The following is a 27780-nucleotide window of genomic DNA, read 5'->3' on the forward strand; positions in this document are numbered from 1 at the left end:
ACACACACACACACACATACACACAAGCTCATGTTCATCTCCTTACAATTACTCAGCAGAATGACTGTTGGAGGGAGGCCTATCATGTTTCTCTTCACACTAAAAAACACCATCTTTCACCTTGTTTATTATGTCATCAGGATGCAGGCACATTTACTCTGTGCACACACCTGTGAAAACACTTTCAAGGTGCGTGTGTGTGTGTTTTGGGTGGGGCCTAATAGAAGGTACGTTCTGCTTTCATGGACGGCACACCCTGATGGCATAGGTCACATCTGGCATGGAGACGTACTGTCATCACACACACACGCAGCCCTCATGGAAACCTAAGACAACAAATCTCTTTAATGGGAGCCAGAGTGAGACTGCAACCCTCCCTGCCCCTGACAACCCCCCCACCCCCACCCCCCCCATCAGCACTGTGTCATCCCTCATTGGAGGGGGGTGGGGGTGGGGGGAAGTGACGTTACAGGCACAGTTAACGCACTAAATACCATGTCGGCTGTGTAGTGACCTCAGGACGTGTGTGTGTGTGTGTGTGTGTAAGTGTAAACCTGCCTTTCCATCTGTTTCAATGACTGACGCTCCACAGGCTTCAGGTTAATGTTAAATTTAGTGTTGAAAGAGTTAATTCTCTACTAGCAATCAATCGCTCTGTCAGTGTGGCATGAGGACAGAGTGAAGGGGGAGGGGGGGGCGGTGTCGTAAATGGGGTAAATGCTGGGGGTAGAGGGGACTGATCTGGGCTAATGATCAGCCAGAGAGCAACATGGAACATAAACAGTGGTGATTTACTTAGCAGTCCAAGAACAACACCTTCAGTCCCAGTGGCACCAGCCTCTAATAACCCTGACCAGGGAGAGAGAGGGATGAATAGATGGAAATAAAGAGGGAGTATGAGGAAAGGCAGAGAGAGACAGATTTAAAAATGAAAATTGCGAGAGGCTGTCACATTTAACGCCTGGTCCTTGGCGCAGTGTTGTTCTAATGATTAACGCCCAGTCTCTGGTCTGCTCTCAGCACTTAGAGCAGCAGCTTAATAGAGACATAGAGGACAAGTCATCAGGAAGACTAACAGTTGAAAGGCGCCCTGCTCTCTTAATGCTGAAACCATATTTATTTAAGATTTATTATAAATCTCTAACACTTGCTACGATTGAAATTAGATCTCCATTAAATATCATTTTGCTGGCTACAACTTGTCCTGTTAAACAAACTCTAATCAGTCAGCGAGCGAGTGGGACTGACATTTGTTTACTCCTGCAGCCAGAGGAGAAGGGCTCAACATAAACGAGAGTTAAAAGAATCCATTACTGCTGGCAGTAAACGTTGGAGCGCCTGGTTGGAGGTTGGCGGTAAATGTTGAGCATTCAAGGTTACTTCTTTTTCTCTCTTCTCGTTTCCTGTCGTAAATTCAGCTGTTTAAAAGCAGTGGTTGGACCACTGGGTACACTTTGGCCAAACTAGCGTTCAAACGTGGGGGTTAATTGTGAAATTAATTTACCTAAGTCAAACCTGTCATATTTACAAAACCCTTTCTGTTTCCTATTTAAAAACCCTGCTTTTTTCTTTGTGGTTGCTGTGGAGGCGATAAATCCGCCAGGAGAGGCACCAACAACTGCAGCGATAAAACAAGGGAGAGACAGAGAGTGAGTGAGGGGCAAGGAGTTAGCGTTTGGCTGACAACAGGATATATTTGTCTCCTGAAGCTCCTTGTCAACAAAGATGCATGCACACATGCTATACGTACAGACGCTGCCAGGGAAAAGCGTGACTGCTATCACTGAATGCCTCTCACACAGACATCAGCACAAAGCATCCTGAGTGTAGCGAGGGGAGCTGGGGACGAAAGCCCTCCCGTGTGGAGACAGTAGATAAAAGAGATCTGTTGGATGATTATCGTGCCCGTGGGACTGACCAGAGAGCTCTGACTCCTCTTTCCACTCTATTTTGTACTCAGGTCTTTTCTTGGGGGATATAAATGCAGACACGCAAACGTTTACAATAGTGGAGTCTGTCCTTGGCTAGATCTCAGTCATGAGCAAAGAACATAGAGACGGAGACATAACGGTGAGGGTGAGAAATGTAAACTAAACTAAAAAAAAGTACCTATATTTTTAGCCCTATCCTGTATTTCACAATTGCAGTCACTAAATCCAGTCTTGTGCTTGGATTTTCACAGGTGAGTGAAGAGTGAACAATTTCCCAAGAAAATCTGTTCTGGTCAACTGCTGAGCTGAGATAAGGGTCATGGTTGGGGCTGATGAAATGGATGGAGAGTGGAGTTATGAGCCAATATCCACAGGAAATTCAGCACACTGACCTGAACTGCACTGTGGACGCTGTAGCTGTCTAGAGCACTCAGGGACCATGGTTGCCTTTTTCAAAGAAGTAGCTTGCATCTATAGCTTTTTTCCCCCCAAAATTGTCTGACATTTCTCCCAAATATGGCGAGGTAAAGTGCCGAACTGCAGCATCTATCAACCCTCTCATCCCGGGGAACGCTCTCTCTCTCAGCAAAATCTCTCTATCTTCCAGGGGTAAATACATGGTGAAGCTGTGAAATTAATGGTGCCCACTGTTCTCGAAAGCCACACTTTAGCTGCTGTGCTAAATGTCAACTCTCTTTAGAGTCAAAACGCTGCGTGCCGTGGCTTTCAACTTGGGGAGAAAGAAAATCAACATGGCTCCCGCTCCCCTCACTCACTCCACTGGTGGACAGGCTGAAGTGGGCCTGATGGTCTTGAATTAGGGGCCCAGCAAGATACTTGAATGACAGTGGAAAAAGCAGTTTGCCACATTCATTTAAGCTGCAATGACTGTAGTACAGAAGCTCTATCTAGCGATAACTCCCTGCAATTTTAGCGCCAGCTGTCAGACTAGCATGAAAATGACGTTATCTTGGGCACAATTCTTCCACTAATGGCTCCAAATAATTGCCCTGTATGACAGTTCTCTATTTTTTTTTTCCTGATATTGAATGTGTGTTTGTGTCAAGCCAGGCTTGGTAACACTCTGGACTAGTGCTTGAGCCAGCATGGTGAACATGTCTTAATGTCTCTTTCTGTCCCTCTTATAAATCTCCCTGCAGCTGCTAGCATCATTTTTTTATCATGTGTCACTCATTCTCAAATCATAATCTTGTGCTCATGGTGCTCTGACAAGTGGCTAACATGAGAAATGTGTTAATGCTCCTCATCAGCTGAAAGGCAGCTCTCCGGGGAGCTGTGAATAAATATTTTGACTCTCTTGTGTAAAATTGTGTGTTTAAGTGTGCATGTGTGTGTTGATGTATGTGCAGTCATTGCCCTCGCCTTCCATCACTGACACTGTAATTTTGCCTGAGCACTTCTCATATGTTTCACAGACGTGTCCTGATGGGGGTGTGTGTGTGTGTGTGTGTGAGAGAGAGAGAGAGAGAGAGAGAGAGAGAGAGGTTTTTGCAGTGATGAATCAAGCTGTTTATTCATCGTTCCCCAATTCTGGTGATTGAGGCCTTTCACTAATGTTTACACTCACAGTCCAGATGTTCCAGGAGTTCCAGATTTAACACACACACACACACACACACACATATACACACAGTGATGAAACAGTATGACATTTGTGAAAAGAGAGGGGGGACAGGCACAAAACAGGCACAGTGATTGGAGTTCAGACCCAGATGTAGCCTCTAGTAAATAGAAGAAACCATCAAGGTGGTCTCACATCCATGGGCCATAAACTGTCCTCCACTCAATAGACCAGCTGGGAGGCAGAGCGTCTCAATCCCTGCCACACAAAGCCACCTGAAACAGATCACTTAACCAAGAGTCATTCAAAATAGCCGTCCCCACCCCTTCCTTTGTCCCTGTTTTGTCTCATCTTCTCACCTCCCATCTCATTTCCTCTTCATCCTTCCTGCAGGTCCTGAATGCTCCAGAAACTTTCTCATCCAACAGCGGTGTCATAAAGTCACCTGGTTTCCCAGAGAAGTACCCCAACAACCTGGACTGCACTTTCATGATCTTTGCCCCAAAGATGTCTGAGATCACTTTGGAGTTCGAGAGCTTTGAGCTGGAGCCTGACCCGACGCCCCCTACTGGTGTGTTCTGCCGCTACGACAGACTGGAGATTTGGGACGGCTTCCCTGGAGGTGAGCACGCAATGCCAGTAAAGACTATGTTCTGTCTTAACTGCAGTTTAAACCAAGATCGTGCATCTTATGAAAGAGGAAATGAAACAATCTCTCTTCTACAAATGGAAAAATTCATGAGCAACAAAATCCACCCTTTGTTAGCTGAATACACTCAGGGCTTTTGATGCTTCATCCTTACTTGGTCTGGTATGACTGGTAATGTGAGGAGGCAAACATACAAACATTAGCAAACATAACTCCAATGGTATTATAGGAAAGATGGAAAAATGTGCTTAGAAACCTGCTATCCTGTGATGGGGAAGGAAAGAGGGTGGGTAGGGGGAGTGGTGGGTTTCAACTTCATTTCTCACTGCTTTTCCAGAGGAAATGAACAGAAAAGAATAGATAATATGATGGCATTATCTGGGCCAGTGGGCTAACTGCCTTTACCAGACTTGGCAGGGGTCCAGCAGTCTATCGTCACGAGCGTAATGCTTTGTCATCACTCAATGCCAAACACTTCCTGGTTACGACAGCCTCTCGCCTTTCCTTTTTTCCTGTCACAGGCTGCATTGTGTCTGAGGTTCTGTTAGTGTCAGTGCATTTGGGAATTTAAGGTCCAAATGTAAGTTATGATATTTAGGTTGTCACCTCTGTGCGCCTGATGGATGGAGAACAAAATACGGTCTTGCAGGAAATGAGGAATTTCCTTTGGAAGTTTCCTTGTGTTTCCCATTGGAGGGGAAAAACATGCTCATTGAATTTGAACTGTACCACCTTGGTCCTGATAAGAGCCAGCATCCCCTGGTCACAGGGATGAGCAACGGTAGATTCAGACATGCAATAAAATATTGCCTTAAAATAGCATTCTCAAATCCATCTGAAAAATCAGCAGGTGAGAGAGGGAGTAAGAGAGGGCGAGCAGTGTTCAAAGCAATGCTTCCATTGCCCGAGACGAGGCTTTGAACTCAGCGAGCGAAATCACCTCTTGAAGTTTTCAGTTTTTCTCCTAGCTATTCCAACGCAGGGTGCAGACAAGATGAAAGCTTTTCTCACCCATCACTGGCTGAAAACTGAAAGAATTTTATCTGGTAGCGTTCGACCCGGTGCACACACATCAGTGTTCTCTGCTCTGGCGTTCCAAGTGATAAGATTGAAGTGTAAATCTCTGCGCCTTTTCAAGTGAGTTTACTTAAAGTTCAATATTCTCTGAGCTCACATCTCTGTAGATTTGAACTGTGCGCAGTTGACCTTTGACTCCACAAAGTATTTCTGTAACTCATTTGTATGTTCTTCCCTGGAGGTGAGACATTTTTAATTTTCAAGATTCGCGTTGATTAAAGTGTGGAGAGCAGAGAAAATCTCACATTATTATCACCTTTAAATACGTATTCTTACAAAAAAGCATCTCAGGGGTTGTGAAATGAAACATTTCCTGTGCTACTTCCGACTTAATAAAATTCTGAGATTTCTCAGTTGCTTCAGGGGAAAGTAAAAAACGAACCACCCAGACTCAGATGCACCAGGGCCTCTTTTTTTTTTTTTGCAACAGTACGCCTATTCAGGGCAGAAACTGGACACCACCACTTCGGACTGACATGGCATCACACCCTTCAAGTGTTGTTGTGTGTGACAGACAGCCTTGTATAAAAATAAGCCATGGGAGGAAAATAGTGTGTTGGCTTTTGCCAGGCAGATCCCATGGTGCCTGCTGGATCGATAGTACATTAGCACAGAAGGTTGGAGTCATGCTAGCCCTCAGGGTGTGCAGAGGTGGGAGATGTCTGGGCAAATGCAGGCCTCTGTGAAGCATCGAGGGAGTCACACCTCCCTGTACCCACACCTCTCAAAGCACACCTCACTCAGTCGCTGTGGAAGAGGAACCTCCACTCCCACACCACTATTCCCTGAAGACCAGAGAGGCAGGCAGGTTCTTTAAAATTTCATAGTACTGGGGAGTCATGCAGATAATCCGGGAGATGACTTTTTTTTTTTTTTTTTTTGTTCAGCTCAGGCCTTAGCGGGGTTTAAAAGCACACAGATTTTCACACACACCTGGGTTATGAAGATTAATCTGAGCCATCAAACCTCTGCCCCATAACTCCCTGTGGCCTGGACTTTACCTTTCATGTTGGGCTGGAAGAGGCTGGAAGAGGCATGTTTTGGATGACAGGAGGCCGCAGGGAGGCAGGACTGTCACTCGCCGCTGATCACAGCATTACTAATCACAGATAAGCTGCAGGTCCCTGCACACCAACAGGAACACACACTCACAAATGTGCATGGATCATAGCACACATCAGAGGCACAGGGCAAGGTCATTGTGCTCTCTTGCTCTCCCTCGTTACCACATCACTCTTTCCTGATATTTCCCTACCTCTCTCTCTGTCCCCCGAATGTCCCCCCCTCCCTCACACCCCCCTTTTTTCATCCCTCCTGTTTCCCCATTCTGCTCAGACTGCTCAGTGGAACGTGTCCCTCTTGTGTTTTTATTGCTCTCTGTCTTTATATGCCCCCCTATTGTCTCTGCCCAGTCTTTACTTGTTTGGTCTCCTTCACAAAACTCACTCAGTCGTGGCTGTGTCTGTTCCAAGTCTGCACAAGAATGAAAAAACAAGGCTGGGTACAGAAAGATTGGAGGTCTGAAGTATTTACAGCCATCAAATAGACAGAGACCATGACCTGTCCACACCACAGGTCCCTCTTCCATTTTTCTCTTCTGGTGTGCAATCAGCAAGCAGACATGGAATGCTGGGAGTCTCTTCTCACGCATTGTTATGGGGTCAAGTAAAAAAATGCAGACGGTGCCATACCTCACTGACACACTAGCTTTCACACCTCTGCAGGGGGGAAATGGTAGTAAAACCCATGTGTGACATGGCTGTGGTCAAACAAACAAATATTAAGCTAACCCAAGTCTAACCAGAGTAACAACGTTTGTGCTTTTGTCTTCCTTCTCCCTCCAGTCGGTCCATACATCGGGAGGTACTGTGGGCAGAACACTCCAGGCAGGATCATCTCCTACACAGGCATCCTGGCACTAACAATCAACACTGACAGCGCCATCGCTAAGGAAGGCTTCTCTGCCAACTTCACCGTTGTGGAGAGGACTGTTCCAGAGGGTGAGCCAGCAAAAAAGCACTGAAAATCAGACAGATGGGATTGTTAGGGAGGCAGAAGCAGAGGAAGCCAAAGAACACAGAAAAAATATCTGTATAATTGAGATAGAAATCAAAATGAAATTAGTTTTGTCAGAGGTTTGTTCAGTGGAAGAAAATTTGGATTGAAGGATCCTGAATTGAAAGTGGGTGGTTGAATAGGAGCTAGAGGGCAATAAAGTTACCACCAGAGGAATATTACCAAAAGTAAGAAGCAGATGTTGTCTGCAGCAGAGGCTACAAACAGTCCTATTGTGACAAGTTCCCACTCATTTAACACAGCTTAAGAGTTATTAAATAAACACTTCTTGCTTCTTCATTTGGGAAATGCGTTACAGGCTGTAAGTCCACCTCCTGCAGTTTACAAGACCTTCGTTTACACTCTGTGGGCCTCGACAGGCTCCAAAAGGCAGCCTTCCCACCAGTAACCACCCTGGACGCACACTGACACACAACCCCCAGGATTTTTTTTTTGTCTTTTCTTACATGCGGCAGCGTCGTCATGGGGCTCGACCTCCCACCCCATTTTGCAAAACGCTCCAGCTAAACATTTCATTAAGGAAGACGAGCACTGGTAGGAGTCATAAATCTGTCCAGAGGCTAGACCACCCCAGACACACACACATAGTCAGTCTTTGAATAGCAATAGAGATGGATGACATTCAGCAAATCTACTAATCATCTCCAAAGAGGATTTTGTCTTGCCCAAAGGGAAGACAGACACTGTGTGCACACACACACACACAACAAACGAAACAACCCCGCCTCACACTCATAAGCACGGCGATGCCTGTTGATGTCATTTCTCCTAAGTTTCTTCGGAGTTACTTGAGTTGCTTTAATCACACGTCTAGGATCAGATTACGCAAATCAACTTTTCACATTCAGCATGAAGCGGCATGGTGAAATATCTGACCCATGATCAGTAAATACCTTAATTTACATGAGTTACTTGGTCTTACATCACCAGCTGAGAGGTATCCAAGATAGAAAAAAAAAAACTCCAAACTTTGTCTGTGCTTTCCCAGACTTGTACCACTTGAATCATTCATAATCCCCTTATGCATAATACACGGTGGATTTTCTCGCTTCTGCGTGGCAAGGGGAAGGGTACACTCTAGCTGAGAGCTACTGTTGAGAGATGATAAGGTGATGAAAGGAAGGCCTTGTCTTTTGTTTTTCTTATCCTGTTTCTCTTGGTTTCACTCCCTGCAATCACCCTCCTCACCCTTCCATCCTCCCTCACTATCTTCTCGGCTATCAACCCCACTTTGGTCGGTAATTCGCACGATCAGATATCATCCTTTGCTATAAACAAATGCCTGATTGTGTTTTTGTTGATCACGATCCAGTAATCTAGACGATGCGGGTCTGCGTACAAAAGTTTGACAAGAACAGGCAGTCTTCTCAAAGAGAGCCGACGATGAGAGTGGAGAGGTGCGAGACAGTTTTCTCAGCCTCACACAAAGACTCCGATAGGCTCGTGCGTGAGCACATACATATGCGCACGCTGACACTGTAAAGCACAAACACACACGCTGACCTAGTGACTGAGGTGTGTTCGCAGTGTGGCAGATGGGGAGACCATCTGTGTTAGCTCATAGGCAGCAGCCACGTAGCAGTTCCACACTGCTCCTCATCCTGTGCCCTCTGAGTGTGTGTGTGTGTCCATATACACACAAGCGCGTGACTACATTTTTGGGAAAAGAACCGTATGTTTGTGGCAGGGGTAGCCTTGCATGACTGAGGGGTTAACAGTTTGAAACACTCAATGTGCTTTATGACCAACTCAGTCACGAAAGAAGTAAATAAATGTTAAGTAGGAGAACTGTCCACCAATGTGTGAAAATGTTCCTTCACATACCTCTGTGTTGTTGGGGTGACATTATATGAATCCTGCCCAGATCAAAAGGTCATATCGTTCGTTCCAATCGTTGTGGCAGCTCTGTCCATAATGCTGTCAGCATGTCTGACCTCCAGGGGACAGAGAGGCTGACCCCAAGCTGACCCAGCTGAGTCTTTAGCCATGGAGCCCAGGATGCCTCAAAACGGCTGTCCCATGTCAACACAAACAAGGGAAGCCACCTCCTACCATGGGTAGTTGGACCATTGAATGTGATATATGGCCCCCAAATACAGATACTAAACGCACCTAAACTCCCCCAGGAGACCAAGTTGGGGAAAATAGTCACCGTGTGCAAAAAAGATAAATTGCCCACAGGGAGGTGAAGGAAACAGATCCAGTCAGTGGAAGAAATAACTGGAGTGAAAGTCACTTTAACGCCTAATACTGGCGTAAACTTAGCCCACACTGAATGTTTTATGAAGACATTTTTACGTCTTAATGCGGAACACTTCCGTCCTGCTTCCATTAAAAACCAGAGAGAGAGAAACAGAAAGGATTTACTGAGGCGTCGCTGATGTGCTGTTCTTTTCCATCCAGCAGCGCTGAGTGCCTGTCGTGTGGTGTCCTCCTCCCCAGAGACGAGCTCTGAATCTGGGGGACACTGAAAGCACATGCTGGGTACATTCTGGTGTTTTCAGTGCTCAGAATTCAACTAAACATCTTTTACTCTCTCCTTTTTCATCCTTTTCCTCTCTCCTCTATCCTCCCCCACTTCTTCTCAGACTTTGACTGTAGCGACCCTTTGGGAATGGAATCTGGAGAGATAACATCAGACCAAATCATGGCCTCATCCCAGTACAACCCCAGCTGGTCCCCAGAGCGGTCCAGGCTCAACTACTATGAAAATGCATGGACACCAGCAGAAGACTCAAACAAAGAGTGGATACAGGTACCACATTATTTCACATTTTTTAATGCAACTGCCAGAGATAATTGCTTTAAAGGAGGTTTCAGCCGCTATAATGGAGAGGTAGAGAGTACCTGCACAGTCATATAGCAGCAGCCTGCAGTATGTTTTTGGAGGTGAGTCACAAAGTGACTGTGTATACGGTATTAGAAGTGACTGCTGCCTGCTTGAACACAGCTAGGAGTGTTCTGTGTTTGTCCTTCAGTCTCTGGAGGTGTGGCTCCCCCATAACACTTTGATGAGACCCAACAATTTCGATGATGAATGTCAGCCGTCCTGATGGACCTCTGGGTGGTTGAGTCCACGCCTCACAAAAATTGCCTTTGTCCACTCTCTCTGTCACTGTCTACCTATCTGTCTGTGTCTCTCCTCTCTCTGTCTTCCTGTCATACCTGATAACTTTCCCTCTCTGTGATAACAGAGTCCACCTCCAGGGATTCTGGGATTTAGTCCAGGCATCCTGCCTAGCCACACACACACCCTCAGACACACAAACAGGCTGTGTCATATTTTTCTGTCTGAAGGCTTATCTGCACAAAGCGATCATCACCCACCAGGGAAACTTTATGTGGAAAGATTAAGGATTTAGTTCTTCCATCCTCAGATGGGGATAAGTCACATATCCTAAGTCCACTCACAGCATAAACCCCCCAGTGACAGCACTACCTAGATGCATTTGGAGCATGTTTGATTTATTAACAGAAAGCCTCCAGGCCTTGTAAATGCCCAGACTGTTTTTCTTTTTCTACTGTTTTTCTACAGTTTTTTTGCTCCATCGCTGAAAAGTTTGGCCCCAGCATATTCCTCAGGGGATGAAAAATAGAGCTGACCCAAAGCCAAATATTTGCTTGGGGAGGGCCATAAGCAAGCTTTTCCTTTATTATTGCAATGAAAATATTGTCCCGGGGGCCCCTGTTGCTCCTTCAGACTAATTTAATCAGTGTGTGAGTGTGTATGTGTGCGAGTTCGCATGTATTCGCCAATGCTTGTGTGTGTCCATGTGTACGTTCTTGGCTTTGTGGGTGAGTAGGAAGGTCTGGCAGGGTCCATATTGTCCTGCAGAGGAACCCAGCACGCGTCTGAGTGGATCAGGAAGAAACATGGCTTCCCTTACTCCCCCCTACAGTTAGACTCTTGCATTAGAGCATTTGTCTCTCTGAAAGGAAAGTCCATTGTTCATAGTCAGATATGTATATGATACATTAGCATAGACTTGAAGGCTACTACTAGTTTGCCTTTTTGTCAGCGGAAATTACAAGTGATCACAATGATTTGTTGCCACTCAAAGACTCTCTCTGCTCCTTGGTATTGATCATATTGAGGATTTGATTTGGTAATAAAATCTGGATTTTGAAGGGGATGTGCTCTAATGGGCATGCTCATTTCCCAATACTAATCAGATCACAACACTGAATGAGGCTCTTCTAATTTCTAATTTCAAACGCAGCGAAAGAGCCAAGTCTGTGGTTGCCACGTAATTTATGTTTTCTAAGGAGTGTGATGCACTTGTGCAGAGCACTCTTAGCAAAAGCCCAATTATCACAAGTGGTATTAAAAGAGTTCAATTCTTCATTCCTCTTTCATCAAGCCTGTCCGCGGTGCTGCAACAAGCTCAGGCCCCCTCACGGCACGTACAAATCATCTCAGTGCGCTGTTAGATGCATAGTAATCAATTCATTATTTATTTCATTATCATTCCCTGACTGCAGTTTGAGGCAGACAGTTTTATTATTCATGACAGGCGGCCTTTTGATTCCTGGGCATTTTCCTTCACTCTGCTTTTTCTTCTTTTTTGCTGAACATAATCCAGATTTGCCATCCATTTTAATGCTGCCTCATTCTGATGCATGGAAAAGAGGAGGGCAAGATACTAGAGTCTGTGCACTCTTCTCTGGGTAATTAGATTGGTGTGGTGTGGTTCAGCATTGAGTGCTGGGTTAGCCAGGTCATTAATCAGCCCTTTGGTGTACACAGAGATGGACATATGTCCTTTGAGGGGGTTTGTGGCTTGAGGAGGGAGGCAATAATCCTTCAGAACAGGATTTCTTTTTTCTTTTTTTTTTCCGTGTTCCTTTCAGATCTGTTCCTTTTCGCTCCCGTCGCCTGTCTTTGTTTTCCTCATTCCACTTGAAAATTCAGGTCTACAGATCTACATCAAGGTGGAGGGAGATTTGTGCATATTATCTGGCTTTGTGAGCCATGGCTTTCTTTGAAGTATAAGAGGACAGTGGGGTCCCTGCAGCAGGTTGCAGCAAAGATAAATGAGGGTACACCCCCAGACTACCCAGTTTATGCACTGATCATTACTTTATAAACTCAGGCTGGTTCCACAAGGAAAACCTTAGTGACACATAACGTTTGCGAGGAAATACCTGGATCTGCACAAGACATTCATCTCTAAGGAGAAGGTTTATGTTCTCAGATTGGCGTGTCACGGCCTGAAAACTTACGGTTCCTCGGGGACCGTGACGGGGGGAAATTGCTAAGATGCTGACATAGTGTGGAAAGGCTTTGTCAAATATGTCTGTGGAAGGATCTGACAGTCACCGAGAGTCACCGCAGCACCTGAATGATCCCATAAAAACAAGACTGGACCTCAGTCAGGCAGCCTCCATTGATCGCACATACACACAACATGAATAATTTACACTGTCTTGGAGAGAACCCAACTGTCAATACCTGAAAGCCTCTTTATTGAGCATCTCATAATGGCAATATACAGTACATGATATCCCATAGACCAGGACTAGGTTAAGGTTCTTTATCCTCATGAGCTTGAGTTAATTTTTGCTCTATATTTCTATGCTTTAGCTGCAATGGCTCCTGCTATTATTTTCAATTTTTCTTGCCAGGATGCATTATCCCTGACTACTTCATCAGTATTTAAGTATTTATCAGCCGCTATATGTCTCTGATAACCTTAATTGTTTAATGATGAGAGGAGATAGTGAGCCCCTTTACTCTTTATATGAGAAATGCTTTAATCTTGCCTTTCTGGTAGATGAAAGCATAAACATAAGAAGCATATCAGTGTGTTTTATGCATTATGTTCCTTCATCTCCTGCATCTGATACTAATCTCAAGGTAAAGTCAATCATTTGCAGAGGAACTTGTCACAGGGGGTTTAAAACACTGGGAGAAGGGGGGGGGCAGCATGTTGCTTTGACCATATTTCCTCCTGTTAAGCCATAAGGCAAACAGCACTGTGAAACCTGGGCCACTTAGCAAAGATAACAGGTTGACTTCCACCGCCTGACCAACCAAACAACCACTAATTGCACACTTCCTCGATGAAAACACCACTCTGGCCGCCGTCGAGTTTATCTTTTCTGCCGTCCCAAGTGGAGAGGCGAAGATCAGATGCTAAACCAGCACGCTCTGCCATATCCTGTTTTCCCTCTCATCTAAACGTGCTTTCAATTACCCCAGGTCAATGAGTTACAGAAATGCCTCCTTCACTGCCATTGTCTCTCTCTTCACTTTTGTCCCCAGTCCAGAGCTTACCGCCGTGCCGAGTGATGAGTAATTAGAATATGGACTGGTAATTAACAGCAGCTTCTCAGTTGATGAAGTCTAGCAAGAACTGAGGAGCGGAGTCTGGCATGCAGCAGTCAGTGAGATCATCATTGTGCCGTACAAATGGAAACAATGGATGCTGTCTGTGCTTCGCTGCTCCCAGGCCTCACTCTCAATTGGAAAATCAATGAGAGGATAGAGACCCATACTTGAGTGGAGTAGCCCAAAAGTGGGACTAGAAATCGAAACATGAGGGATGGCATGATGTAATGAAATGAAACAGTGCTGCATAAGTACCTAGAGACAAAAACTCAGCTCAGTCGTAATCAGTGTCATTTCCAGTGTCTGCACTGCAGACAAGGAAAATGCCTGAAAGCCTCGTGCTCAGTTGTCATCACTAAACGGTCATCTTCAGCTGCATATCCTGGGAGAGGATCATCAAGCAGCTTCCAGACGTGACATACTTTCAGGTCGCCCTCTTTTCCGTCCTGATCGCCGATTCTTGGTTTCATAATCATTACTCAGAGCATTAGTCATGTGTGTGTGGCAAGGATGGGAATGATCCTGGAGTTAAAGTCTTTACGATGATTCACACGGAAGGAAACATTAAAACCAGACTGTTAAAAATCCTTCCTCTTACAGCCGGGACTGAAACCTTTAATCATGCAACAATACATATGCAAGCCTGAGCACAAACCAGACAACTTTTTATTCTATAATAGCTGTCGTCCGACCCATACATCCCTCTTTGTCAGGAAAACAGATGATCAGCGCATGGGAAGATATGCATAATTTAATGCCACCAAAGAGGTGTTGGGGGCTAAAAATAAACTGTAATTCTGTCAGGTGAGTATTGTGATAAATGGAAGGTCGTGAGTGGAGCTCATAGGTCCTGCAGCATTAGAGTAATACAATTTTCATGAAAGGAGAATTAATTACACTTTCAGGTAATGGAGCTACTCCAAAAACCTTCTGCTACCAACACCATAGTGCTGTAGGTGAAATTAGTGAACTGATTGCTCAAAGGTGGTTTAGAAATACTGCATCTGGGGCTGGAAACATGTCTCTGTAGCTGCATAGTAAAGTAGCTGTATGTATGTCAGCTTTCTCTCATTACCATGCAAAGGACATTTTAATCAGATTTTGTATGCAAAAAACAAAAAAAAAAACAAAACAAAAACAGATGACTAGAGGCTTTGCATCTACTTGAACACCCAGGATGATTCCAGGCTATCTTCTGACTGTAACATCCTTAGCGATTCATAAAGCATTTCCAGAGGTTGTTTCCGGGGCGGGAGCCTCTGTCTATGTCTACCAGCTGCTCTTTGACTTTGAAACACAGAGGAGCGCTCCCTCCTCTCTCACCCTCGGCATTTCTCTTGTTGTTGTTTTTGGTGAGGGAAAACGAATAAACTCATTCCCCAGAGGCCTTGGTTATTCAGCCAGCAGCCCACACACACACACACATATACACACACACACACACACAGATGGGAAGCGATTTTTTTTCCCCCTCTGTTGGGGAAGCAGAGAAATGGATTTAAAAGAAAGTATTTGGTAAACTTCTCCCAGAGTACGGATTGCTGCATACAACTTCTTGGCAACTCAATTATAAGGCAATCAAGCAGCAAGAGATAGAGCTTTTGAGCCTTTGCTGTTTCTTGAGCACCACCCCTCCACTCTCCCCACCCCCCAACCCCCACCCTCCGGCCTTATAAACCGCATGTCTCCTTGCTGCACCCACACAACAATGACTAGGCTGTAGCCTCAAATACATATCATGTGGCACATCTGAGTCATACAGCACTGAGACAATACACTGAGTAAGAGATAGACCTGATGATTTACGCCCACAAATGCCACTACTGTTGAGGGATAGCTGGATAATGATCTCTTCATATTTGTACAAACACTTGTAAATACATGAATATATTGTCTGTCACACATATACTGCATTCGCCTCATTCAAATGCCTGATGTGGATTTCCGTATGTTGATCTAATTGCATGAACACCAGGCTTTAACTGGCTGATGTTACAAGCCCGAGCACGACTAATTCTTTTTCTGCCTTTCTGGTTTCATTAGTCTGTGAAACGACTAGAGCCGTGTACACTGGCTGTTGTGAGGCAAGGGACTTTGAGTCATCAGTTTGCCTCACAATGGGAAGGTAGAGAACACCCAAAACACACACACACACACACATATACAGAGAGTCAAACATATTTTGGACTGTGCTGGAGTAGGAAAAACTCATGGGAGACAAGAACACATTGAAGCTCTGCCCACATATCAGCATGCCATAGCTTTATGGGAAGATTCTGAGAAGTCTGGGTGATTTCTTACCCTGCCTGGCATGTTTATGGCTCCGAGCGGGTGTGTGTCCCTACAGATATGAGTTACTATGCACCAACATGCTCAGAATGTATAGTGTCATTTGTCTATAGGTGGGCCTGAGTCCAAACACTCTCATAGGAAAATAACAATATGGTGAATGTGGAACAGACACCATCTTCATTCTGTTAAATCAGCAAGTCTCAAAATGCAATATGTCCCTATAGATGCTAGATTAGGAGTCATAATGCACACCTTTCCATGCAGTGATTACAGCACCCATTAAGCATGATTCAGCCTTTCAGGGCTTGATAATTTATCATCTGGGAGTGATATATTTACTCAAGATTCACTGTGCGTTGTGTGCAATTTCTAAATTTTGGTTATTGGTTTATGTATATAGGTCATTTTGTGCTGTTCATAGCTCTGAGCTAAAAGGAGTCCCACTAGTAATCATTATCTGGGCCTGTTTGTTTTTACTGTGGTCTCTGTGGTGTGGGATGGACTGTGCTTTACATCCAAGTATCCTGGCAGCCCGTCCTCTCTCCCTGACCCATGTAACCCCAGTCTGTTAGCGCAGCCTCGGCCTCGTTGCTCTGCCTCTAACAAGCAGCCATTAATAAATCATGCTTTGCTCATTACTCAGGCCCTGTTATCAGACCGTGTCTGTGAAATTGATCTAGTCTGCGCACTTCTTCACAGGAGACCCCATGCCTCTGTCCTTCACATCTTCCAAGACATCACTGTCAGCGGCTTGTTTCCCCTCCCAACCTTTTCCTCTTCACTCTTTTCTGATGTCTCTCTGTGTAGCTCTTCATCTTTCCTCTCTCCATCCCTTTGACTTGCATCTTTTCCGCTCTTGTCACAGGTGACCCTGATGCCCCTTTTGGACTCAAGCTGCATACAATTACAATAATTACAATAATTCAGTTTCCCCCCGCATCTCTTTGGTTTGTGGGATTACTGAACCACAAAGTGATCAAAGTATGCTTCAGTTTTCAACTCCTCAAAACTGGGCTGTTCACCACACCCATTAAATAGCAGAGAACACCTAGAAGAGTTACTACCCCTTCCTTTTGGCCCAGAATATTGATTGAAATCATATAATCAATCCAACCCTCCTCAAATCAGCTATATTTCAGCACACTCATGTCCTGAGATTGTTTGAGTCTGAGCACCCATGAGTGTTCCCAATTAGCCCCGCCACTCATTTCATTCCCAGAGGCACCACTTCTCCATTACATCTAATGAGATCCTTTCAGAGAAAACATCCCAAGGCCAAGTCTTCCTATTAGACCTTTTTTAGGTAAGCCTTATTAGTAAGCCACTTTGCCATTGGTCCAGATTGGATACGAGTCAGACTGGCTATTTGAAGGCAGATGTTAAAGACCTGCCTCGGCTAATGTAAGTAAGCACAGGCCTCGCTGCCATTCGCTGTGCTTTCCCCATCCAGTGCTGGCACATATGACCGTTTACCCAGCAGAGAGGAATTCAGCTCCTGCGTTATTAAATGGGAACCGTCTGAAGCTCACAGGATTTGATTTTGTCTCTATTTGTGGACCCAAAAGAAATCTAGGACTTACTGTATAAGCCCAGTGAGCCTGTAGACAGGAACAAAAGCATTCTGTCTCTATATGAAACTGTCTTCTTTGTTAGTCTCCATCCATCCAAATCCTTTGAGTAGTCCAAGAGACAGTGAGGGAATAGCATGGAGGGACCTCATTTATTGCTCCCATCTGTTTATGTCTTTTTACTTCTGGAAGTGAATTTGAGGAGCAAGGAATGACCAGCGTTCTGTGGCATGCAGATGTTCCTTTCCTGCTCTTTGCTCTGAGTCATTAAGTGTGGTACAGTACTGTATATAAGGTTGGCAGACAAAGCTAGCTGGCTCTGACTGTATGGTTTTAACATGCTGGAGCCGTATCGAGATTTTTGGAGGCAGATCACCCTGGCTTTGATTTTCTCAAATATGCGCACGCTACTGTGTCTGTCTCCTCACGCTCACATAAAGGATTTCACTGTTGTCGCTCTTTCTTACACACCCTCGCACATGCACATACCGATGGTCTCCTCTGAGTTGATTCAGTAATCTGCTCAAGACTCTGGTCGCCATCCATCAGAGCCCAAGCCCATCTCATGTCTACATCAAAGGCTTCGTCTCTCATCACGATCTTGGAAACCTGTTCCACCAACGCCCCGGCTTCCTGCATCACTCCCATGTTTTTGTGGCGTCTGCACGCAACACCATTACTCCTCATTAACGTCAGCTCAGCCTGTCAAAGACGGTGTTAACGCTTGTTAAAATTAAGCGCACTGCTTCATACACTGAGGAGTTAACATTCTTTTAAAGCCTTTCGGTTTCATAGCGCACCCGCTCTTCTCCTCAGTTATGGATGAAGAGATGGTACGGTGGGGTTAAGTAGCCTCCACAGAGGTCAGAGAGAGACAATTTGTTATTGCTGGTGGCTGAAAAATTGCATGTGTGTCCGAAAACTAGCAATAACTGATCTCTGCTCCACACTCCTAGTCAAGTCCCAGTGAAGTTAGACAGGCAGCAGACAGCACGATTAACCGGACCAAAAGCCAGTTTGAAGTCTGAACCACAGAAACAGAAGCCAGGGTGACACATAAAAGAGTGTGTGTGTGTGTAGCCCTTTCCTGGCATTGATCGTTATGGTTGTGAACGAGCATGATAGTTGGCAGATGCTGTGCTGCTTTACCAGGTCTGATGCAAACCAATAACTGTCTCTGTCCAGCATCAGCTCTGAGTACAGCACACACACACACATGAAAATATATACATGGAACTATGGACAGACATTCACCCAGACACTCACTCTCATGCTTCTCTGACCCCACCGCCTCTGGCTGTCTCCTTGTGAAAATATAAAAGCCCTCCAGTAATGTACTGCAGTTCATGATTACTTTATAAAGCCCTGCATATTTAAAAAGCACAATATTTGATATTCAGTCTGTATCTCTCTTTCCTCCTGGCCGATTTTGATAATGTGATTGCAGACCCCGTTCTATTCAACATTCACTTTTATCCAATAAGCTCTTGTCTCCCATCTCAGGAAATTAAGTTGTCATCCTGTGTCTCTTTCATTAATGTGAATATCATTTCATTGCTGTTTATTAAATTCCAGGTAGCAGCTGATGAGACTATGGCCAGAGGTGATTCTAATAGTGGGTTTATATTTCTAACTCTACAGCTTGTCAGTACATTATTAATACAGACTGTGCATTGAAAGCCTTTTCTACAAAAATTATTCATGCATTTGAACAGGAAAAGAGCATTACAGTTCAGCTGTATCTGCTCCAGTTAGTCAGCATCCTTCTAAACACAGAAGGAAAATCTTGGCACTTTCAAAGCTACTGTGGAATTTTCTCACAACAGATGATATGCAAAGTCACTTTAAGCAGCGTTTGCTCAGTTGTTTTGTTGTCTTTTTTGTTGCCCGCCACAGGTGGATTTGGGATTCTTGCGGTTCGTCTCAGCCATCGGTACCCAGGGCGCTATTTCCCAGGAGACCCGGAGGATTTACTTTGTCAAGTCTTACAAAGTGGATGTCAGCTCTAATGGAGAGGACTGGATCACTTTGAAGGAAGGCTCCAAACAAAAGGTAGGAAACTCTAACTCCTCAATGTTTGTTTATTAAAGCTTCATTTCAGGCAGCAGTGGACCAATGACAACATCTCAAGGCTCTTTATTAGGCTAAATTACTTGTTCTGAAAGCTTTTCTAGATTCTGCAGCTGGAGCAGACTAGATAGTGAAAATAGTTTATTTTTGTGTTTGCCTGACCACTGACTATGTCATCAAAACCACCCCTGCACATGAACTGCACTTGGAATATCCCATCTCAGTAAAGCAGCCAGCTGACTTGAATTGTGGTCTGCTCCAAGTTGCCTTTGAGCTCAACAAAAGGGGGAATACCCAGCTATATGTACTTGAGTCTCTGTCTCCCAACATGCAATTATACACTTTGCTTGGAATGGTAATATACCCACCGTCTGTGTGAGTGAACAGTGTTTACAGCACAGACTGCGGTGCTAATACAGCATTGCAGTAGCTGCAGGAGGACCTTGTGAAGAATGTAGCCACCGTTTTATGTCAGGCTCCTGTCAACTTGTCGTAAAAGAGGCAGGGATGACAAAAGACTTGACAAACAAGAGTTAAAGGGGATATGGATAGAGAGAAACAGGAGAGGCTGTCATGTTTGAGCAGCTGGTAGAGGTGGGTCCATGAGGGGAAAGAAGAGGGAGGACGGAAGGGATGGCATGCTTGACTGGAGCGTGACAGGCTATAACCATCGATTGCTGATCACCCTGTCAAACAGAGCAGGTTTTGTCCATCTGGAGGTAAATACAGCCTCCACTGTGGGTGTCCAGAGGGTCAGAGAGGCATGTGTGTGCCCGGCAGTCCTCACATTGTGTGACATGTAAATACCACATGGTGTTTTTAGGTGGAATAGTGCAAGGCCACAAGTGGAACAAAAAAAGTTCTTAACAGCAACAGAGCATCCAAACAAGCATGTTTGTGCTGCTGTGTACACATGCCCCTGGGCCTGATTCTTTTATGGTCTCTCCAAAGTACACAGTCCCTTCTGTAAAGTGGTGGCTTAAAGGTGCCACGGTAAGCCCAGGCTGTGTTTTTCCGGACTCTTAAGTGCTTTTGTGCGCAGGGGCACCATTTGCTGCATGCTGAGCCTGCAGTTTAGCGTCTTAGCACAGCTCTGAAAAAAGCCACTTTACAGTTAGTGAGTGGAGAGGAGACTCGGTATGACATTTAAGAGAGTGGAAGACTTTGTTGCAGGATGCCATAGTGACGCGCATTCCAAGTATTGCTCAGGGATGGGGTTACAGAGGAACAGGCAGGTTGTATAGATGGGTTAGTCCTGGTAGTGTCCTAGTCATCCTATATTAGCTGAATAGCTATCTTTCTGTTGGTCCATCATGCTCCTCTCAGTTGGATTCCTCACTGCCCCTTAGCTACTCTGTCAGGGAGGTCAGGAGGTCGTATGGTCACCGGTGTGATTCAATTACCCAGAATGATCTGTGACGGACTGTGGGGAGTTGTTTTGCTGGGTGGCCGGCCTCTTCGTATGGTGCTAGTAAACCGACCCCAGGGGAGAACAGTGACATCTCTGACCTTTAAACAAGACACTGCAGTAAAACCTCCACCAGATCTGGAACTAGAGGACAGAGAAAGGACATCTTGAGCCAATCAGATCTTGTCAATGTTAAACATACCGCCTCAGGTTTCACAGTCACAGCCGTGGTATGTTTGTACTGCTGCATGTGGTGAAAGAGGAAGTGCTGGGGAAATTTCAGGAGAGACAAGGAAACTATTTATCGGTCATCAAAACAACTTTCAAACTGTTTTATGTGATATTTGTCTCATATAGAGTGGTTGTGTTACACAGTATAGCACCAGTATAGTACAGATTGTCCCTCTGAATGTATCATTTAGAGTTCTAATGCCAGGTCCTATGTCTATCTTGACTGAATGCAGACAAAGGCTGGTCACTCAGCTTTAGATATTAATCTCATTGGTTTAAAATGAATGTGAATCTTCCCCTGCCTTGGCTCTCTGTGCGGCCAAGGTCTCGCACATATTTCCACCCTGCAACTCAACTCAACATGTTCTGTCAATAATTTGCTTTTCCTCTGCCTCTATCACAGGTTTTCCAAGGCAACACCAACCCAACAGACGTTGCCAAGACGATGCTGCCCAAACCCACGCTGACACGCTTCATCCGGATCCGTCCCGTTACCTGGGAAACAGGCATCGCACTGCGCTTCGAGGTGTATGGATGTAAGATATCAGGTTGGTATTGCTGAGGCTAATGCTGATCCACATGCATACATACACACACAGCTCTATCTTTACTTACACCTGCCACGGAAAACAAACTGTAATGCTGGTTACACTCAAATTAAATATGGAACAGTTTCAAATGCAGTAACCAGATGATGCCACTGACTCAATTTATGATTTATGGACATGGTCTCAGTGTGGGTTTAGCTCTCCTCTTGTTGTAGCATAGTTGGTGTTTTTCCATCCTGGCCCCAGTTGCACAAACACCATACTTCTGCCTGGTGTAAGATGAAGCTCTATTTCTGTGATAGTCCTCCTCTAAAGCTAAAGCAAGCTGCTGCATAATAGAGCGGTGGCACATGAAGGAGGATTACCTATTTATGCTACCCCGTGTTTAGTAGATGTACCTCATTCAATATAAATGGAGCCAACAGCTGGCAGGCAGAGAGTGCCGGAGCTGGGTGGGCTCTATATGGTCCCATCCCTCCTGCTGATCTGGTCTCAGCCTCATCTTTAGCCACAGTCTGTCTTTTGCTTACAGAGCTTTGATTTTGGCAAAGCTCCTCTCATCTTTGCTTTTTTGTCGATGTTATTTTAATGACTGGTGTGTGTGTGTGTGGCTCACTTTCATATGGTTTTAGCACATCTGTCTGCATCTCTATGGGTTTATGAGCATGTGTATTGACTGTTAATTAGCGCTTGCCTGTGTGTTTTGTTCTTTTGTACTTGGGTAAGGAGTATATCTTACAGAGGACAGAACAGTACAGAATGGTTTTTATAAGTGTCATTAGTTCAGGATTAAGCCTTGGATTAAATTTAGGTTCTGGATTAGATGTAGGCTGCCAAATGTCATCAAGTTTGTGAGAGTTGGAGTTATGTAGATAGGCATGACATGTGTGTATCTGCTCATTTAGTGGCAGAGGGCACTGTGTGTACAGCAGGGTTACAGCTGGGGCGTGTGTTTCGGGCACACGACCAGACCGCTGCACGGAGCGTAAACACATCACAGGATCGAAGTCACCACAGGGCCTCCAAGATGACGTCAGCACCCCTGGGTGCTCTGAAGACACTGCCAGCTCGACTGCATGGTAGCAGCACAGTCGGAGAGAGAGAGAAAATGTGAGGCTCTTGAGGGCTGCATAAACTCAGTGACTCATTCCATTCTACCTTGGGTTATGAATCGCTAATACCAGGACTTTAATGGAAAACTTTTGTTGAAAGAAGTATAAAGAGCTTTTTGGTGCTGTTTCTTTACTATTCCTAAAAAGTGCTGCCATAGTAACAGTGTAGACCTACATAAAACAAATCAAAGGTGCATTTTTTTAGATGTCGAGACAATGATTCAGGTATCAGAGGGGCGGAGGAGTTGAACCCCAGAATGTTGCAAAATTTTTTTACCCTAAATCATCATGGTCGCGTGCCCCTGCTGATACAAACAGCTACCCGTTAATAAAAAGATCCACCGCCCTGTTGTTTGTAAATATGCTATGATGTATAAATATCTGTGATGAACCACTGATGCTCCACCCAAACCCAAATGGATCAACATCTCCACACATGCAGTCCACAAACACACACACACACACACACACACATGTATTTGTTCCTCTGGGTGTGTCATTGCGTGCATGCCATCTCAGAAGCTTCTGTGATTGCAGCTGAAGTCGATTAACAGCTCCAGATGACCGGGGGAGTTCACCCAAGTGCCTAAACTCAGATCAGTCACACACAGAACACTCTCTCAATCACACACATATACCTTTCTCTCATATCCTCCCACTTCAAAGATAGTCAGTGTGCAGTGCCTTAGCTTTGCTCTGCCAGAGGATAGCTCCTGTGATCATTCCCAAACAGATCTTGGCCAAAGACGGAAGAAAGAAGTTTAGAGGCTTCCGCACCGCCAACGTTTGTTCCTTGAGCTCTGATTTTCTAGAATGCAGGACGAGAGGGTCCCACAGGTCTGCATAGGAGCTGCTTTAGATAACCAGAGAGAGAAAGACAAGTCTGAATGAAGCCTTGTTCTCCAAATCTTCTCTCTCTTTTCCCAAATGCAGCTATGCTATCGAGTCCTGCGGCAGTACAGTGCTCACTTTGTCTCACACAAATACAGAGGATGCAATAATGCCCAGATTTATCCCTCCGTGAGAGCCAGATAGTAAATATGTTATTGCTTACTTCAGGTCCCTATCTCAGTGTCTTGGGATTGATTGTTGGAGGAAAACTAGGAAAAGACAGAAGGAAAATTTAGCCCCAATACAAGCTGCTAAGTGTCAGACTTCTGGTGGTAATTCCAACTTGGAGAAACTCTTGTAAACTCCAGTGAATTCAACTTGGCTTCATAAACTGAAAAAGTGTGCAAAGTGTTCAAAAGTGCATAAGATTTATTGACACTAAAGCTAAACTAAAAGTATACCATCAACAATTTATCCTATTACTGTTACACCTATGAATGAATGAACAAATTTAAATACATGCATCAATAGATTGGATTCATCTTTTTTGGTCATTGTGGTCACTTTATTTTATTCATGAAAATAATCCTGGCACAATTCACAGGGTATACAACTGAGACCTTGAGATTTATACTCCCTACTGTCAAAGCAGTCTGGCAGTCCAAGGCTGTAATAAATCCTTGAAAATGTAATGTCCAAATTCAATTCAATTAACATTTTTAACAGTTTTATTTTATATGGACTAAATGCAAATGTTTGAGCACCAGTGCCAGTTTTTGTGTTTAACCCACCCCCCAGGTTAAAAAACAAAAACTAGCAGTGGTGCTCAAACACTGGTACTTTGCTAATGAGAAATCTTTATCAGGTTGTTGGGCTGATGTCCTGGCTGATGTTGCCAGCACAGAGTTTTAAGTGCAGTGAAATATTTAATTAGGTAGGACCTCAAGAACAACTTAGCAGAAGTTGCACAGGATATCCCCCCACAAAGTCAAAAACATGTGAAGGTTTAAAAAAAATCAGGTTTAAGCATGCAAATTGTTCCAAGCTGCAGCAACAGGTTGTTATCCTGTTCCTCTGTTTAATATGAAGGGATGTCACAAGAAGAAAGGATGAGGAAAAATGAGAAACAAATGGGCGCTGGATCTAAAGATGCTAAAACTTATAGAGAGATGAGATAGGATAAGATCAGAGAAGTAAAATAAAAGGAGGAGAAGAAAGTTTGAAAATGTGGACAGGAAACAACGAGGTGTTAAAAGACAAAGTCCCACAGATGTTGACAGCTGTGGAGCAAAAGGGAGATGAGTGCAGCAGCAGATAAAACACAAAGAGAATGTGTTTTTGTGTGTGAGTATATGTGAGTCTATAGAGGGTGGAGGGGGTGGATAAGGGAGATGAAAAGAAAAAGCGCTCCCCGAATGCAGGAGGTGGAAGCACCAACCAAGAGGAGGGTTTTAATTGGCTGCCTGGAGACAACCGCTTCAGGCAGAGGAATTAGTATGCATGAGATCTGCAGACAGAGGGAGAAAGAGAATAGAGCAAGAGATCACAGTAACATCACAAAGAGTTTGGGGAATTGTCCAACTCACTTTGACTTTCACTATTCCTGTTTCCCCTATATGAACCTCAAACTCACCAAACTAAACTTGTGGCATGGTAAATTATGTTGAACATCAAGCTGCCTATGTACCTATCATCTCTGCAGGTTTTCATTAGTTTGTATCAAAAAGCTAAGCACCTTTTGCTTTCCCTTTCTTCTTTCAGAGTACCCATGCTCAGGCATGCTGGGCATGGTATCAGGCTTGATCACCGACAGCCAGATCACTGCATCCTCCCACACAGACCGGAGCTGGGTACCAGAGAACGCTCGCCTGCTGACCAGCAGGACAGGGTGGACCCTGCTGCCACAGCCCCAGCCCTTCACCAACGAATGGTTGCAGGTGGATCTTGGTGAGGAGAAGCTCGTAAAGGGGTTAATCATCCAGGGAGGGAAGCACCGTGAGAACAAAGTCTTTATGAAGAAGTTCCGACTTGGCTACAGCAACAATGGCTCTGACTGGAGGATGGTGTTAGACACTAACGGGAACAAGCCAAAGGTGAGAGTTCTTTTTTTTTTCTTTTCTTGAGCATGTGCTACAACGCTCTCACACAATGCTTAAGGATGTCCAAATTCACAGGGATATTTGTTCAATTCTGCAACAAAATCAGAGGCATAACCTGAACCAACGAATCCTTAATAAGTTCTTTCAAGGGAATGGGTTGGAATTGATGGTTTGATTTCTACCACAAACCAAAAGATAGGTTTACCTTCCGAGTTGTGGAAAATTATTTGAATATATGCCTCTAAAAATGTCTCTCAGATACATCAGAACATCGATTCCTATTATGACGCATTTAGTCAATTTTCACTAGAGCGTTGCGCCTGGCAGTTCTGAGTCATTCAGCAGTCGCTCTGAGTCAATTTCAGCTGGTGCTTTGAATCACATTAGGATAAGCATCTCATGTCTCTCTGAGTCCTTTCCCAGTTCTCTCTTCCTGCTTTGTATTCTGCACGACACACACCGTTCAACCCTTTCAATGGATAGTGAAACCTCTCCAGAGGGGAAGGAGGGGTGAAGGGAGTCAGGGGAAAACAGGGGAGGAAAGACGAGAACGAAGGAGGAAAGAGCATGCAACATCGGAGAAGTGTCCCAAGATTTATCTGCCAGTGTCACTGCATGCTCAGAAGACACATGCCAACAGTTTGCTCAATGCATGCACATGCTTACACACCGAGAAAATGTATATACGAGCACATACACAAGCACGCACGCGCCCCCAAGAAGAGTCCCCAATTACAAGCGTCCCTGACAGGGCATAAATCTGATCCAGATGGGCTGATGGTTGATTTATGAAGGGAGCGAGGAGGATCCATATCCCCCCTGTCCTAGTTAGCTGCCTCTCTCCCCTTGCCTAAGAGGTTCCCAGCATCTAAGGCGCACCAGGCTTCTTCAAGTGATCACACCCATTAATCCACTTCCATCAATCCTCTATCTCCTCCTTTGCTTGCTTCTCTCACACCCCACATCCCTCTCTTTTCCCTCATTTATTCCTTGCCTCTGCTTGCAGAGGATCTGAGGCAAGAGTTGAAGGAGCCCAAAGTTGCCTTTGACAAAGGTGTGTGCCATGCTGTCTTTGCCACTGGCCCCCTGCTTCAGTTGCCTAAGCTGTGCTTTAGATGTCAGCAAGATGAGAGCAATCTGGTCATCCTCTGTTCTTTCCCATCATCTTTCCACCTACCTAGCACATGGCACCCCTCCACCCCACTTCTGGGTTACAGAAGGCAGGAATAAGTCTGCCTCAGGGTATCTGCCTTTGGAGAGCTGTATCAGTCAAACACCCAACAGTGACATTATCAGCAATATTGTGCTTTGTGTCTTTTTCCCACTCACTCTTTCCTCTCTGTCTCTGTCTTCCTTCCACCTCCCCTCCCTCTCCCTACCAGATATTTGAAGGGAACAGCAACTACGACACTCCTGAGCTGAGGACAGTGGAGTCCCTGCTGACCCGTTTCATCAGAATTTACCCAGAGAGGGCCACTCCTGCTGGCATGGGATTGCGACTTGAGCTCCTGGGCTGCGAGATTGAAGGTAAACTGGAACCCCAGTTAGGATATCTATTTAAATCAATGTTGCATTCTCTGTGTTCTATCTAAGGTTTTTTGCAAAATATGCAAAAAAGACAAGTAGCAGCAGCATATCTGTCATTTCTACCTGTGGTACGGATTTTTCAACCAGCAGAAAATATGTTTCTACCAATGGCAGCAAACTTACCACCCACAGTGAAACCTTTTTTCCATTCTGATGACATTTCCAGCTGTTGCAATGCTTTAACCACAGTAATGACATTTTCACTCTTGGTGGTGACATGATTACATCTTTATCATTTTTCTTAGAATAATATAATGACTTTACTGGGCACACCTAGACTCAGTGTATTTATCCACAGATGGCATCTACATGTGTTCAAATCTGACATGTCGTGACACACACACAGGTGAGCTATCAGCCTGGCTAATGACAAGCTTACGCTTCATGT

At 44.8% G+C, this 27780-nt stretch overlaps 1 protein-coding gene across 1 annotated transcript in view; it reads left to right on the forward strand.

The window, feature by feature from the left end:
• Window positions 1-27780, forward strand: part of nrp1a (neuropilin 1a) — a 58843-nt gene that overhangs the window by 21980 nt on the left and 9083 nt on the right. The window contains 8 exon segments of the mRNA XM_018698253.2: window positions 3907-3926; window positions 3928-4135; window positions 7084-7239; window positions 9904-10070; window positions 19403-19558; window positions 21619-21763; window positions 25468-25799; window positions 27188-27332. Of these exon segments, the coding sequence (XP_018553769.1) occupies window positions 3907-3926; window positions 3928-4135; window positions 7084-7239; window positions 9904-10070; window positions 19403-19558; window positions 21619-21763; window positions 25468-25799; window positions 27188-27332 (1329 nt within the window).

This window comes from Lates calcarifer, linkage group LG24 (assembly GCF_001640805.2).
Source record: "Lates calcarifer isolate ASB-BC8 linkage group LG24, TLL_Latcal_v3, whole genome shotgun sequence".
NCBI lineage: Eukaryota > Metazoa > Chordata > Actinopteri > Centropomidae > Lates > Lates calcarifer.